General features: G+C 42.5%; 1 protein-coding gene and 1 long non-coding RNA gene across 10 annotated transcripts in view; one reads left to right on the forward strand and one right to left on the reverse strand.

Annotated features, from left to right (window-relative positions):
- Positions 1-4094, forward strand: part of LOC134211421 (peroxisomal targeting signal 2 receptor) — a 358938-nt gene extending 354844 nt beyond the window's left edge. For all 9 annotated transcript variants that reach the window (XM_062688256.1, XM_062688254.1, XM_062688258.1 and 6 more), the window contains 4 exons: positions 2197-2402; positions 2464-2856; positions 2925-3127; positions 3280-4094. In XM_062688256.1, coding sequence (XP_062544240.1) covers positions 2202-2402; positions 2464-2856; positions 2925-3127; positions 3280-3448 — 966 coding nt within the window. In that variant the 5' untranslated portion in view covers positions 2197-2201 and the 3' untranslated portion in view covers positions 3449-4094. The remainder of the gene's footprint in view (positions 1-2196; positions 2403-2463; positions 2857-2924; positions 3128-3279) is intronic.
- A 6256-nt stretch (positions 4095-10350) lies between these two features.
- On the reverse strand, positions 10351-11736 carry LOC134215663 (uncharacterized). Its single transcript, XR_009980260.1, has 4 exons — positions 11485-11736; positions 11307-11413; positions 11161-11243; positions 10351-11101 (listed from the first exon to the last, which is right to left on the reverse strand). It is a non-coding gene; the product is annotated as an uncharacterized LOC134215663 (long non-coding RNA).
- Positions 11737-13754: the final 2018 nt, after the last annotated feature.

Here is a 13754-nt window from a genome sequence, read left to right on the forward strand (position 1 = left end):
ATTGGATTGAATTTGAAGATGGTGAAACGAGCGATGCAGATAATGAATTGATAAGCGATGAGCAAAGGGAATCATTGCAAGAAGATGTATCCTAGACGTCTCCTTTTCTCTTTACAATGGACACCATTTTCAAACAAGTTTCACAGTCCAATTGTATTAGGCATTTTTTTTTTGTTCAACAACCGTCGATTCAAATATAGATTGATAATGTTCAATATAATTTTCTGCTTTTTAAAGTTTTCAAGCAAATTATCAGTATCGATACTCCCCATTTATTAAACATTTTCAGCTAGGTCTGCGGTGACGTTTCATGACAACTAAAGTTAGGTCTGCACTGACATTCATATTTTTTGAATCTGAATCTCCCTCCCAGGGCGAAACCAGAGTAAACGCGACGTGCGATGCGACGCGACGCGACAGTGCAATTTGACAGCCTGTTGATAATGATTGTTATTCTTTTACGTGATTCGCGTCGCGTCGCATCGCTCGTCGCGTTTACTCTGGCGGGCACCTAAGTCGAATGCAACAGATGGAATCAAGAAAAACATCATCGTCACTGGGGGATACATTTTTTTAGAATAAAAAAATGCGTTTAGAACCCTTAGAAATGTCCGTCCGCAACGTTTATAACTCGGCCCCGTTCAAACCATATTTTTTTAGTTTCACTGGACAACTACACTGCCTCATACGCATAATTGTCCCTTGTTTGCTGGGATTCCTATGTACATGGGACTAGAGATGTCGTAAAATCCCGATTAATCGATTAGTAACTAATCGATCACTTTCGATTCTTGTCGATTATTGAATCAATTAATCTTTGGATAGTAATCGATTCAAAATTAATCGATTATCACAAAGATGAATCGATTAATCGAAGTAATCAATTAATTTGCGACATCCTTATGATGTCGTAAAATCCTGATTAATCGATTAGTAACTAATCGATTACTCTAGATTCCTCTCGATTATTGAATCGATTATTCGTTGGGTAATAATCGATTCAAAATTAATCGATTATCACAACGTTGAATCGATTAATCGAAGTAATCGATTAATTTGCGACATCTCGGCAGTACATATATTAAAAACCAAGTAATTTAGTTGTAATGCGCCCGAGTGGCGAGTAATAAATACTACAAACGGTCCAAATGGTCCTTCTTCCTACTTAAGAAATGACTGAGTTTTTTGGCGCACTTTACCCGATCAGGAATACATAACAAAATTATAACTCAATTCTATCAATGGTTGTTATTTAAAACAACGTGTGTTATAATTAGATAATTCGATAAAAATGTGTCTTCGGCCAGTTTTATTCCATATCAAAATTATAACAACATTAGTTATGTATATTTACACAAAATAATTGCCTACATTTTTGTTGATATTGGAAAAAGCGGAGGTAATCACCTCCAGTATAACTTGAATCAATGTTCGATGTTAATAGCTAGTACAAAGTTAATTGCCTACATTTTGGATGGAAATCCGGCGTTGTAGCGTACCACATTTTTATACGTAATGTAGGCAATTACCATGAAAGTAGATTTTTGTACCTCATAATCATATCAACGGTTGTTATAATGTTGAAATGAAGGTAACAACCTCTGATATAATTATGTTACGGCTAGAGGGAATTTTGATATAATTTTTGTTATTTTAACAACTAACCAGCCAATTTTATAACACATTTTGTTACATTATTTTTCTGAAATAAATAACTCTCCTTGTTATAATTTTGTTATGCATTCTTGATCGGGTATATTTCATTACATTTAATATGCGGGAATGGCAAATATGGTTGAAACTTACACAATTTCCTCGTTGTAACTTGGTTCACTGGACTTGAATAAGTTCATGTTGACTTTTAATATTGAAAACTGTGGATACATATTTGCTAGGATTTTGGAACCGAGTAGATTGGTATATTATATGACAAGACGTTACAATCCTATGATTGTATACAAACTTTTTATCAAAAGGATTTATCAGAAATGCAAACCCAATATATCCATCTAATGGCTAGGCTGCCTTTCTATTTATTAGCCACGATGCCAACCTGTGTGGATCAAATTATAGAAAGTATAGTAATTTAAATATTTTATTTGTTGTACAGAAAAAGCAAAAATAAAAACTTTCGAACCATCATCAAACATCAACGAAACCCCTTATTTATAAAAATCTCTATCCATTTCTTTCCAGTTACGATGTCAACATTTTTCACCACCAACCGTCACGGTTACAGCGTCCGGTTCTCCCCCTTCAACCCGGACCAGTTCGTGGTGGCATCTAGTCAGTTCTACGGCCTGGCCGGCGGCGGAACCTTGTACTTCCTGGAGCTCTCGCCGGACGGCAATTCGATTGTCGAGAAGCGCACCCACCACTGGACGGACGGACTTTTCGACGTGGTAAGTTGTTCACTCGCGGTTCGAGAGATGTCGGGCTTTTCCTAATGACGGTTTATTGCAGACCTGGTCCGAGTCGAACCAGGAGATCGTTGTGTCCGGCTCTGGCGACGGGAGTGTCCAGCTGTGGAACACCAGCTTGAGTGCCAACAATGGGCCACCGCAAATGGTTTACCGGGAGCACAAGAAGGAAATCTACAGCGTCGATTGGAGCAAGGTGCCATACGAACAGCTCTTCATCAGTGCCAGTTGGGACAGCACGGTAAAAATCTGGGACCCGATCAGGAACCACTCGCTCAGTACCTATATTGGGCACACTCAGCTAGTCTACAATGCGGTGTTTGCGTCGCATATTCCGAACACTTTCGCAAGCGTCAGTGGTGATGGAATGCTGAAGATTTGGGACATCCTATGCTACGATCTGCCGATCGCGAGCATCAAAGCTCATGAGGGAGAGGTAAGTTGAGCATCAATGATCATGAAAATTAAATTTTTTAAATGGTTTCGATTTGCATTTCTTTGTAGGTTTTGACCGTAGATTGGTGCAAACATGATTCCAATGTCCTGGCGACTGGTGCCTCGGATGGTCTCATCCGAATATGGGATCTACGTAACTTTGGTATCCCGATAGCCGAGCTGAAGGGCAATGAGTTTGCCGTGAGGAAAGTACAATTTTCACCGCATAATTTGTCGGTGTTAGCCAGCGTGGGCTATGATTTCACAACCAGGTGAGTTTCAAAATTTAAGATTTACCTAGTCTTACCTTTATTTTGTTATTTAACTATCGTGAAAATCAACTAACGTAATACTAGTGTCTGGAAAATTAGAACTCTTGCCTGTTGGGGTAGTAACCAATTAACTGTTATAATTCTTCTTCCAGGATCTGGGACTTCAAGAAAACCAATGAGGCTATTGAGACGATCAAGCATCACTCGGAATTCACCTACGGACTGGACTGGAATCGGCGGCGACCGAACCAGCTGGCCGACTGCGGCTGGGACTCTTTGGTGCATGTTTTCAAACCGGACTGTTTGGCAGATAAGATCTAGGTAGTAAGAGGGTAATTCCCCAGGAGTGCAACCCAGCAACGGTTTTAATCGAAATTCAAAAAATGAAACAAGATTCGACAAAGCGACAAAACAGTAAACCAAATTGTGATTTAGGCAGTAAGTAGACTAAAAAACGCGACAACTCTAAATTGAACATATTTTAGACAGAAATAAGGAGAAAATACTTTCCAGGCTGAAGGTACATAATTGTACATATTATAAATGAAACGTAAAGAACAAAAACAGCAAACTATCGGTTATCGCAAAATGCAGAATTATAGATGTTTCGGTCATTTGGTGTAATATTAAACAGGATAGGATTGAAAACCGTAAAATGTGGGTAAATGGGTATGATGGAGTGGGAAATATGCCAAAAATAGTCTTATAGGAGATATTCGAGTCACTTTAAGTTAAGGGCGATGGTTTATATTAAACTGTAAGGTTATTTTAATTTTATTTATTTGTACGTATGATACACGGTGCCAATTAGTTATGTACAGGTTGGAGAAGTCAAAATTAGAGAAAATGTTTTTGGATAATACAAAACCAATTGTTTCAGATTAAAATTAAATAACTTCTGTTGTAATATAAAATGGTCAAAATATAGTTTAAATAAAACCTAATATTTTACACATTTTGGCAATTGGATGCTTGTCTTTATCTCTCTATAGAACTTATCACAAATTATTCATATTTTCTTTATAAAAATTAAACAAGCAACTAAACAGCATAGTTTTCTCATATGTGCTTATTCTGCGTCTCGAATGACTCGAGAATAGTCGATTTCGACATGTCTCACGTGAGATGACTGTAATTTAAATGGGAGGTATCGACAATTGTCACTTTATTCGAAACGCCTCACCTCATAAAGAGACTCAGAATGAGCACAATAATTTCTAGGAACCAATGAGAGGGAAGACGGACTTATGTATGAACCTATGAATAAAAATAGCGATGAGTTTGTTAGTACAAAATGAGCAGCAGTAAACACAATTCAATCCTGTTTCACAGTTATAAGCTGCGAGGTTTCTAAGCCATGTTACCATTTTTGAATTTTTATACCATGAGGATAACACGATGATACTTTTCGACTCCGGGAAGTCGAGAGAATTTCCAACCCGAAAATCTCTTAGACCGGAACGGGAACCGAACCCAGACATCTTCCGCATGGCCTTGCTTTGGAGCTGCGCATCAGTTTATTTTTAGTCATTGCTAAAAATTGTGTGTTCAACTCGTTGGTAAAACAACACGTGCTGGAAAAAACATCTTTTTACAACTAGTTCTACAAATTAGGGGAGGAGGTTCGGTTGTGGGCACCCTTTTTTGTTTGGTCCATAACTTTGGGCCTGGTTGATCTTATGTCGACATTTGCATAGCAATGGGAAGCTAAACGTATAACCTTACTACTAGCAAAGAAATTAGTATGATTTCATCGATTTGGAAAAAAATATTGACAATTTAGAAAATTTGTCATTTTTGGACATTTTCATTTTGTGGTTCGGTTGTGGGCACCCTTGAAAACATAGCTAAAAATAAAGAAGCATGCATAAAAACCACCCAGATTTAAAGACAAGGAATAGTTTATTCATTCTAAAAGTCAGGAAAAACTAAAAAACTCAAATCAATCCATCTAGCAGTGATGATGTCTCCCTCGGTGCATTAAGGAGGATGTTGAAAAAAATCACGTAAGAAATGTCTCAAATAGCACTAAAGCAGGTAAATGGGTTTCAATTTTTCATTGATTTACGTTTTATTAATATGCATCACAGTCAAAAAAATCCTGATTAATCACCCTAGCGGCAATAGTGCCTTTCTCGTTCATTTCAAAAAATAATTTTTCGGCCATCAATTTTGATCCCATAGTTCGGTCTGACCAATTTTCAATAGGAAAAAAATTGGAAAGCATTCCCCGTCGAATGCAACTTGTTGCAAGCAAATCGGTCAACGCTTTGTTCCAAAAAGTGTGTGTATAATAACTAGACATGCCCAAAGAACAAAAATATTAAATAAACTCATTATTTCAAACAATTATGTCAAAATAATTATAAAAACTGCATAAAAACGTTATTAAAAATAAGTTAAGGGACAACTAAAACGTACACATATGTATTACGTGCAGATTATTCTGAGTGTAGGATTTAATCCTCCACCCCTTGTCAATTTTTGGATTAATGGGACGGAGTTATTCTTACGTTATCAAGCCTATTCCGTAGATCTGTTTAAGAGCTATGTAACGATGTATAATGCACGTAACTTTGAGAGGATGGAGGAAGCCTACATCAGATTGAAAAGCGAAGCTAAACGGATTGGAATAGCCATCAACACGTCGAAGACGAAGTACATTAAAGGAAGAGGCTCAAGAGAGGACAACGTAAGCCACCCACCACGAGTTTGTATAGGTGGTGACGAAATCGAGGTGGTTGAAAATTTGAAGACTGCGGTGGGCCGGACACTTAGCCAGAATGTCGGACAGTAATCCGGTGAAAATGGTTCTCGACAACAATCCGACTAGAACAAGAAGGCGAGGTGCACAGCGGGCAAGGTGGATCGATCAGGTGGAAGATGACTTGCGGACCCTCCGTAGTCTGCGTGGTTGGCGACGTGTAGCCATGGAGCCGAATAGAGAAGACTCTTATATACCGCACAGGCCACTTCGGCCTTAGTCTGAATAAATAATAATAATAATACGGCAGTTTTCCTTTAGTTCGACTTGGTGGAATGCTTGCTTGATAACGGGAGTAGTGAAATATTGAGCATTTCTGAACTTAGGGCTGGAATCGTCGAATGTGGACAACGGGTGATTAAGCCTTTGGATAGCTTGGTTTGCTCTACGCATATCGATGCTTAACCGTAACTCTCCATTATCTTTGATGATCGGCACTAACGGTGATACCCAAGAGGTAAAACATGTCACCCTCTCTATATGATATCCATTTCTAACAGTTCGTCTAGTTTAGACTTTACTTTATCAAGCACTGGCATTGGGCCCTCCTTGGCCGTGCGGTAAGACGCGCGGCTACAAAGCAAAACCATGCTGAGGGTGGTTGGGTTCAATTCCCGGTGCCGGTCTAGGCAATTTTCGGAATGGAAGTGTCTCGACTTCCCTAGGCATAAAAGTATCATCGTGTTAGCCACAGTTAGCGCTCAACTTCCGTACAGAGCAGTCGCGTCTGTTTAGTGGAAGCCACACGCAGGCTATTTCGATATTTTTTTCTTCAAGTTTACGGTGCTTTTAGTTTCTCGCTTTTCTCGCTACGCCGCGATTAGCGGTGCGAGTGCCTCCGCGATGAGTGTATGTCGCGAAAACACGTTCCGTATCGATTACGCGAACGTGCCGAAAAACACATCTTTTGAAGAACTACACGATTTCGTAGCATCCACATTAGGGCTCCATTATGAGCAGGTGGTCCGTCTTCAGCCCGTCTTCAGAGCACTCGGGTGTGCTTTCGTGAAGGTTACCGACCTTGAGCTGGCTCGTAGCATTGTGTCAGAACACGACAACAAACACGAGACCGAGGTAGAGGGGAAAATCTACAAGCTTCGGATTACGCTTGAAGATGGTGCAGTCGAGGTGAAGCTCACCGATCTCTCCGAAGACATAAACAACAATCAAATCACTGAGTTCCTGAGCGCATACAGAGAAGTTCTCTCGATCACCGAACAAGTTTGGGATAGCAAGTATCGCTTCGCAGGCCTTCCGACTGGTGCTCGGATAGTGCGAATGGTGGTAAAGCGTAACATCGCAAGCTACATTACCATCGATGGTCAGACCACAAATGTGTCCTATTTTGGGCAACTTCAAACTTGTCGTTACTGCTCCGAGTTCATTCATAATGGAATTTCTTGTGTGCAGAACAAGAAACTGCTTGTGCAAAAAACGTATGCCAATGTGACGAAGGAAACAGAAACCGAGCAAATCAACCCAAGACCCAAATTGACGAAACAGAGGCCAACTTTCGCAAAACTGTTCGGCCCGAAGCCCAGTGAGGCAAGTCAGCAGAGAGGAAACCAGACCGCAAAGAAACCGGTAAACACGATCGCTATAACGAAACCGCCCGCAGTAAGTGCTACCGATCCACTGTCGGTTGCTATCACACCTTTGAAAACAAACCATCTCGAACAGAGCACCAGCCTCATGTGTCCACCGGCCGCTTAACAGAACTTGCAACCACTAACCCGCATGGTAACTCGGCAAACGAGTGATGGCAACGAAACGAACAACTCATTAGCATCGACGAGCAGCAAACGACGAAATGGTCGTCCGCCGGGAAAGAAACTACGACATCATCACGACGACGACGAGAATATGCCGAGCGATTTAACTATCTAATGGATTTCAGCAGCTATAACATAGCGTCCATCAACATCAACACTATTACAAGCACGACCAAACTGAACGCACTCCGAAATTTCCTACGAACACGTCGACGTCGACGTCGACATCGCATTTCTGAAAGAGGTAGAGAATGATCAGCTGTCATTACCAGGCTACAACGTTGTATTCAACGTGGATCACTCCAGAAGAGGGACGGCAGTAGCGCTTAAAGAGCACATCCATTTTTCAAATGTCGAAAAAAGTCTAGACGGTCGCTTAATTGCACTTCGGGTAAAAAACACGACTTTCTGCAACATCTACGTTCCATCTGGTTCGGCACTACGTCCTGAGCGCGAGCGTTTCTACATAAACACACTTGCCTATTACCTTCGCCATCACACGGAACACACGGCAATGTGATGCGACAGGCCACAACCACAGCCCTGCTCTTCTTGCGGCTACACAGCAGTTACAATTAATAGATATTTGGCAAAGTATCTGCCGAAATAGTCAAGGGTACACCTAGTTCGTAGGCAATACTGGACCCGCGAAGAAGGAATTATCCCTCATGGATGCAGTGGTGGCTATCGTACGCAAAACCAAAAATAAAGTCTTTTTTTCCGGTGGAAGTCAAAGGCCGCGTTTGAAGACTTTCATAATAAACACCAAAGGCTTTATACGGAGTTAAGACAAGCGTACGATGGCTACTACCAAAACCCTGCGATGCTAACAACGATTAAGGCTCCCCCAGACCTAAGCGATTTCATCGCCGCGACGGCGACAACTAGTCGCCGCGATTCTATCGCTGGGTCGCTGCAGGCAATGTTCCATTTACCCTTCCATACCAGCGACGACAGAATCGCAGTCGCCAAGCGATAGAATCGCGTCGCGACTGTCGCGTCGCGTGTGTTTGGGGGAACCTTTAATCGTGTGAAAGCTCAAATGTTAACATTACAATGGAATTTCTCACAGGCGTTTGTTCGCATCAACAAAACGTATATCGCTGGCAAACCACTATCGATACTCCAACTGGGTGAGAGGAGAAGGGAAAAAAAAAACAACAATAACGCACTTGCGCGACGACAACAATAATCTCACCAATGATCCCGTGGCGATTGAACATTGGCTTCTATCGTAACCTCTATACCGCGGATGACCCCGTACTGGAAGTGGAAGACACCTTCGACCAGGGCCAGATTTAGCGGGGGGCCGGGGGGCCGTGGCCCCCGCAAATCGTATGTACCAAAACCATCCTTTTTTGTACATTTTGGGGCCCCCACAAGCTGTCGGCCCCGGGGCCCCCTTCCGGCTAAATCCGGCCCTGCCTTCGACTGTGAAAGAGTAATCCCAGTAAACGACCCAACAAATGCAGCTTGTATGAGTGAAATAACTCCTGCCGATATTCTCGACGCTATCAAGTCCAGCAGTCCAAACAAATCCCCCGGGGGCGACTCGCTTCCACGAGAATTCTACCTCAAAACCTTCGACGTCATCTGGAGAGAACTGACACTAATAATGAATGAGGCACTCGCAGGTAATTTCCCATCTAGCTTCGTTGATGGAGTTATCGCGCTTATAAAAAAAAAAGGGGGAAACGAGCAAACGGCACACTCTTATAGACCAATTTCTCTGCTCAACTACGTAGGGATGAATGACCGCCTGAGTTAATATCCCTCAAAAACAAACCATCATCATCATGCTCAACTATGACTACAAGTTCTGTCTCGGGTTCTCAAACGGCGCCTCGACGAAGTGATGAAAACACACAACGTGCTCAGCAACGCCCAAAAGTGTGTAACGGTTTGCTATATTTTCTTTACGCGACCGTGTCCCCGGTACTCGCACGAGAGTGAAGATATAAAGGGCTAGTAGCAAATGTATCAATGCCGGGACAAGGGGCACTTGCAGGGGGTATCACAGCAACGGTATCCAGATTACGGCAACTCGGCCAATGTAGCGATAGGCCTAGCGTTTCACGTTTAGGGCCCAGGGAGCGGTACTATGTGCACTGAACTTTGCGAGCGTCTTCAATACAGATCGAGTGGGATATTAGTGATCGGAACTGCACACGCGGTTTTCTTTGTGTCCTTTGGGTGGCTTGACACACACACTTTTCGGCCGATTATGTGATTGGCTATGTTTGCCAAATTTGGACACACTCGCGACGGACGACGGTCACTGGCTACGGACCATGAATTGTCCTCAAAAACGCACTATCCTCACTCGAACGGACGGGTTGTAGATTACCTTCGTTTGGCCAATTAACTAGCCGAAGTTCACACTTGCTAATCACTATCTCCGCTTGATTACTATCGAAACGCGTGGTCACTTTTTACACGGTGACGGGTCGCTGCCGTTGTCCTCGCTCCTCTGGGCCGATTGCAAAATACTAGAGAGCGATTTTTGGTCTCTAAAGACTTATATAGGTTCACAATTTCCCATTCCATCATTCCATTCTGTTCGGAACCCTTTGTAGCCGCCCCAGTGTGATGATCTCAGCTTCGCAGGTGATGGTATAATTTTTGCGTTGCATTTTGCGGGTGAATAAGGGGTACAATGGGTTTGGTTGGTGTATTTTTAGGTTTTAATTAGTTTAATGCAAATTTATTGTACATAATTTTTTTTTTTTTTTTTATTGGCTTTTTTAAGGAGACTTGCAGCCCCAGGCTGGCTCGCCTCCGACATAATTTATTTTATTTTTATTTAACAATAACAAAAAAATAAATAAATATAATAATCAAGAAAAACAACAAAAAAAACGACAAACTCAAATTAGCATGCACGAAAACCAAGATTATATTGTAACCTTCAAACGATCGGTTACAACCTTACGACCTAATTTTGTGTCGAGCCGCTAACGGCATACTCGATGCTCTGGCGCAGCTGCTGTTGACGGGGCCCCGCTTTCCAGATCCAGTCGTTCGAATGCGCTTGTCATCTGACCGCGCTCCTTGCACTTCCACTTACTTACAGCATACAAGTCATCGCTTGACCCGCAGAGGCACTTCTCACCGCTTTTGCTCCGCAGTGCATAACCTCGATTCAATGACTGGTGTGCCGGCGCTACACTGAACACAAATGGTAGCGAGATGTGTCTTCCGTGTGCAGGATTTGGGATGATGGTCCGATGAATTGTGGAGCCTGAAATCCCTCCGCTACTTTGCTCTTGAGGTGCTGCACACAATTTGCGCCGTGACCATATAGAGTGGCGAGCTTAACGCGTGTCCCTCCGTCCTCTCCAGTGCAGACTGCTGGTTAGGTATGCTCGCAGTATTACGTCTCGGATGCAAGGCACAAAGCCAAATGACTGACGTTTCAATGACCCGTATAAAGAAGCCCTGCAAGAATCAGAATCCGCGATTAGCTCATGAAGCTTCTGTAGTAGTGGGTCACCTACTTCACTAGGAAGACTTCTTTTGTTTCGGGTCGGTCTACGAGACTGAAGTACAGACTGTTGCTCGACTGCTAGCACACTAAGAGCTGTAGGAGATGACACAATTAGGGGTTATGTTATGGTTCGCTGTAGGAAGCTTGTGTTACCACCTTTCTTTCCGGATGTTTCAGTATCCTCTCCGGAGAGTGCCAAGTGTTAGATTCCGCTTTAAAATCGTTTATCCTGCCGTATCCTTTGCCAGTAGGCCGTGCTTCACCTAATTTAGATTAGAGGTAAGTTATAGCGATTTCTGTCACTCCATCGGATTACTTTGCGCCAACCACTTACGTTATTGATTGTACCTCCGTTAGAGTAGGAGATTATGGTTTCTTGCGACGTGGATTGCCGGTTTGGATCGGCGAGATTGGCACAGCTTGGAGAGCACGCTAGATGGGACCACTTCACTCTATAGATCCATGCACTATGTCCGGAGGAAGTATGCCGATTGCTGTTCTGTCAGTGTTGCGGTGTGAGTGGCGACAAGTGGCGAAATATGCTTCTGTCAGTTGGTGACGCTGGATGCGTACTTTTATGTTTATGCTAATTACACTGCTAGTGAACATTGTTAAATAGCTTAAGAATAAAGGCAAAATATTTTGTCGACATGGTCCGTAACAAGTGCTCAAGCACCGGGAGAAATATCTTCCAAGCAACGCTCGCATTGAAAGACCGAATAGCACAGCTAGTCAAATGTAAACAACGCGGCCTTCTTGCTTCATTTGATTTGCGCCATGCTTTCGATCTCGTCGATCCTTCTTTCCTTTCTCGGAACATGTGCTCACTCGGACTCAACGAGAACCTCGTTCGCCTGCTCAACAGGATCGGAGAACTATCATCACCGCCTTCTTGTGAACGGGCGTCTATCCGAAGCGTTTCCCATCCAACGATCGGTTCGACAAGGCGACCCCCTATCCATGCACTTGTTTGTGCTGTATCTTCAACCGTTGATCAAACGACTGCCTCGTTGTAGCTTACGCTGACGATGTGTCGGTGATTGTTACATGCAGAGAAAGGCTAGATAGGATACGAGAAACATTTCATCGTTTTAAGCGAGTTTCAGGTGCGCGCCTAAGATTGACGATATAGACGTCTATATCCGTCGGGTTCACCGACGACATGCCACTCACGGTGCCTTGGCTAAAATGTGAAAATACAGTGCGCATCTTAGGAGTTACCTTTTCTAATTCCATACGTCTCATGAATAAACTGAACTGGGATGCTCTTGTCGGGAAATTTGCTCAACAAGTTTACCTCCATTCCTTCCGCACACTCACACTGCACCAAAAGGTGGTCCTATTAAACGTGTTCATCACATCCAAGATTTGGTATCTGGCGTCATTGCTTGCTCCAGCAGCCGTGCATGTGGCAAAAAATACTGCGACGATGGGAACGTTCATCTGGAGAGGCATCACAGCAAGAGTGCCAATGATTCAACTGGCGCGTAAAATTGAATCTGGTGGCATAAATATCCAATTGCCTCTACTCAAATGCCTCTCTCTACTGATTAACCGTCACATTCGTGAAATCGATTCCATCCCTTTCTATAAAACTTACGTTACCCAAGCAAATCATAATCCACCCGCAGACTGCTCTTGTCTGAAGCTGATTCTCACGCAGTTTTCTTTGCTCTCTCCGCAAATTCAGCAAAACCCATCCGTCGATGCTATCCACCATTTTTTCATCAGCCAAACAGAAATACCAAAAATTATGCGTGAACATCCAACAGCAAACTGGACACAAATTTGGAGAACATAGCGAGCAGACAGTTAACTCCAGCCCAACGAAATACTCTGTATCTATTAATTAACGGAAAGCTGGAACATCGAAAGTTGATGTACCGAATGAATAGAGCCGACGGACAAAACTGCCAGAACTACAATGATCCGTGTGAAACACTGGAGCATAAACTTTGCGCTTGCGTACGCGTCGAGGCTGCGTGGAGGTTACTACAACAGAAGACTGTCCATTTGAACCGAGACCGACTGCAAGCAGAAGATTTATTTAAACCGGAACTACAACGAATAGAGCGAAGGAATAGAATTAAAATTTAAAAAATGTCACCTTTATTATTAAAAGTAATATTATTATTGACATTGCTACACTAGATTTTGAAAGTGATATTAATGTTTAAATAATTATGCTGTATAATTACTGTTTTAAATCATCGAGGAAATAAACTAATTTTACAAAAAAATGTAAAAATGGTAACTTGGTTTAGAAACCTCGCAGTTAATAACTGTGGAAGTGCTTAAGTGAACACTAAGCTGCGTTGCGGCTCTGTCCCAGTATGGGGATGTAATCCCAATAAGAAGAAGAAGAAGAAGAAGGTATTGGATACCGGTGTAGAGGTTGGATGACTGGTGGAACACTTCTATCTATCGGAAGATTTAGACTAACGCCCTTGATTTTGGAAAATCGCGGTAGCTTTACCCATAAGTGGCTGTTTTCCTTTCTCGTTGACATACAAGGATGTTGTTGTACTCATCAATTTGCTGCCATCCTTAATTTCTAGTGTAGCATCGAATGCAGTTATGAGCTTGAGAGGGATCCCAAGCAAC

Source organism: Armigeres subalbatus, chromosome 2 (assembly GCF_024139115.2).
Source record: "Armigeres subalbatus isolate Guangzhou_Male chromosome 2, GZ_Asu_2, whole genome shotgun sequence".
NCBI lineage: Eukaryota > Metazoa > Arthropoda > Insecta > Diptera > Culicidae > Armigeres > Armigeres subalbatus.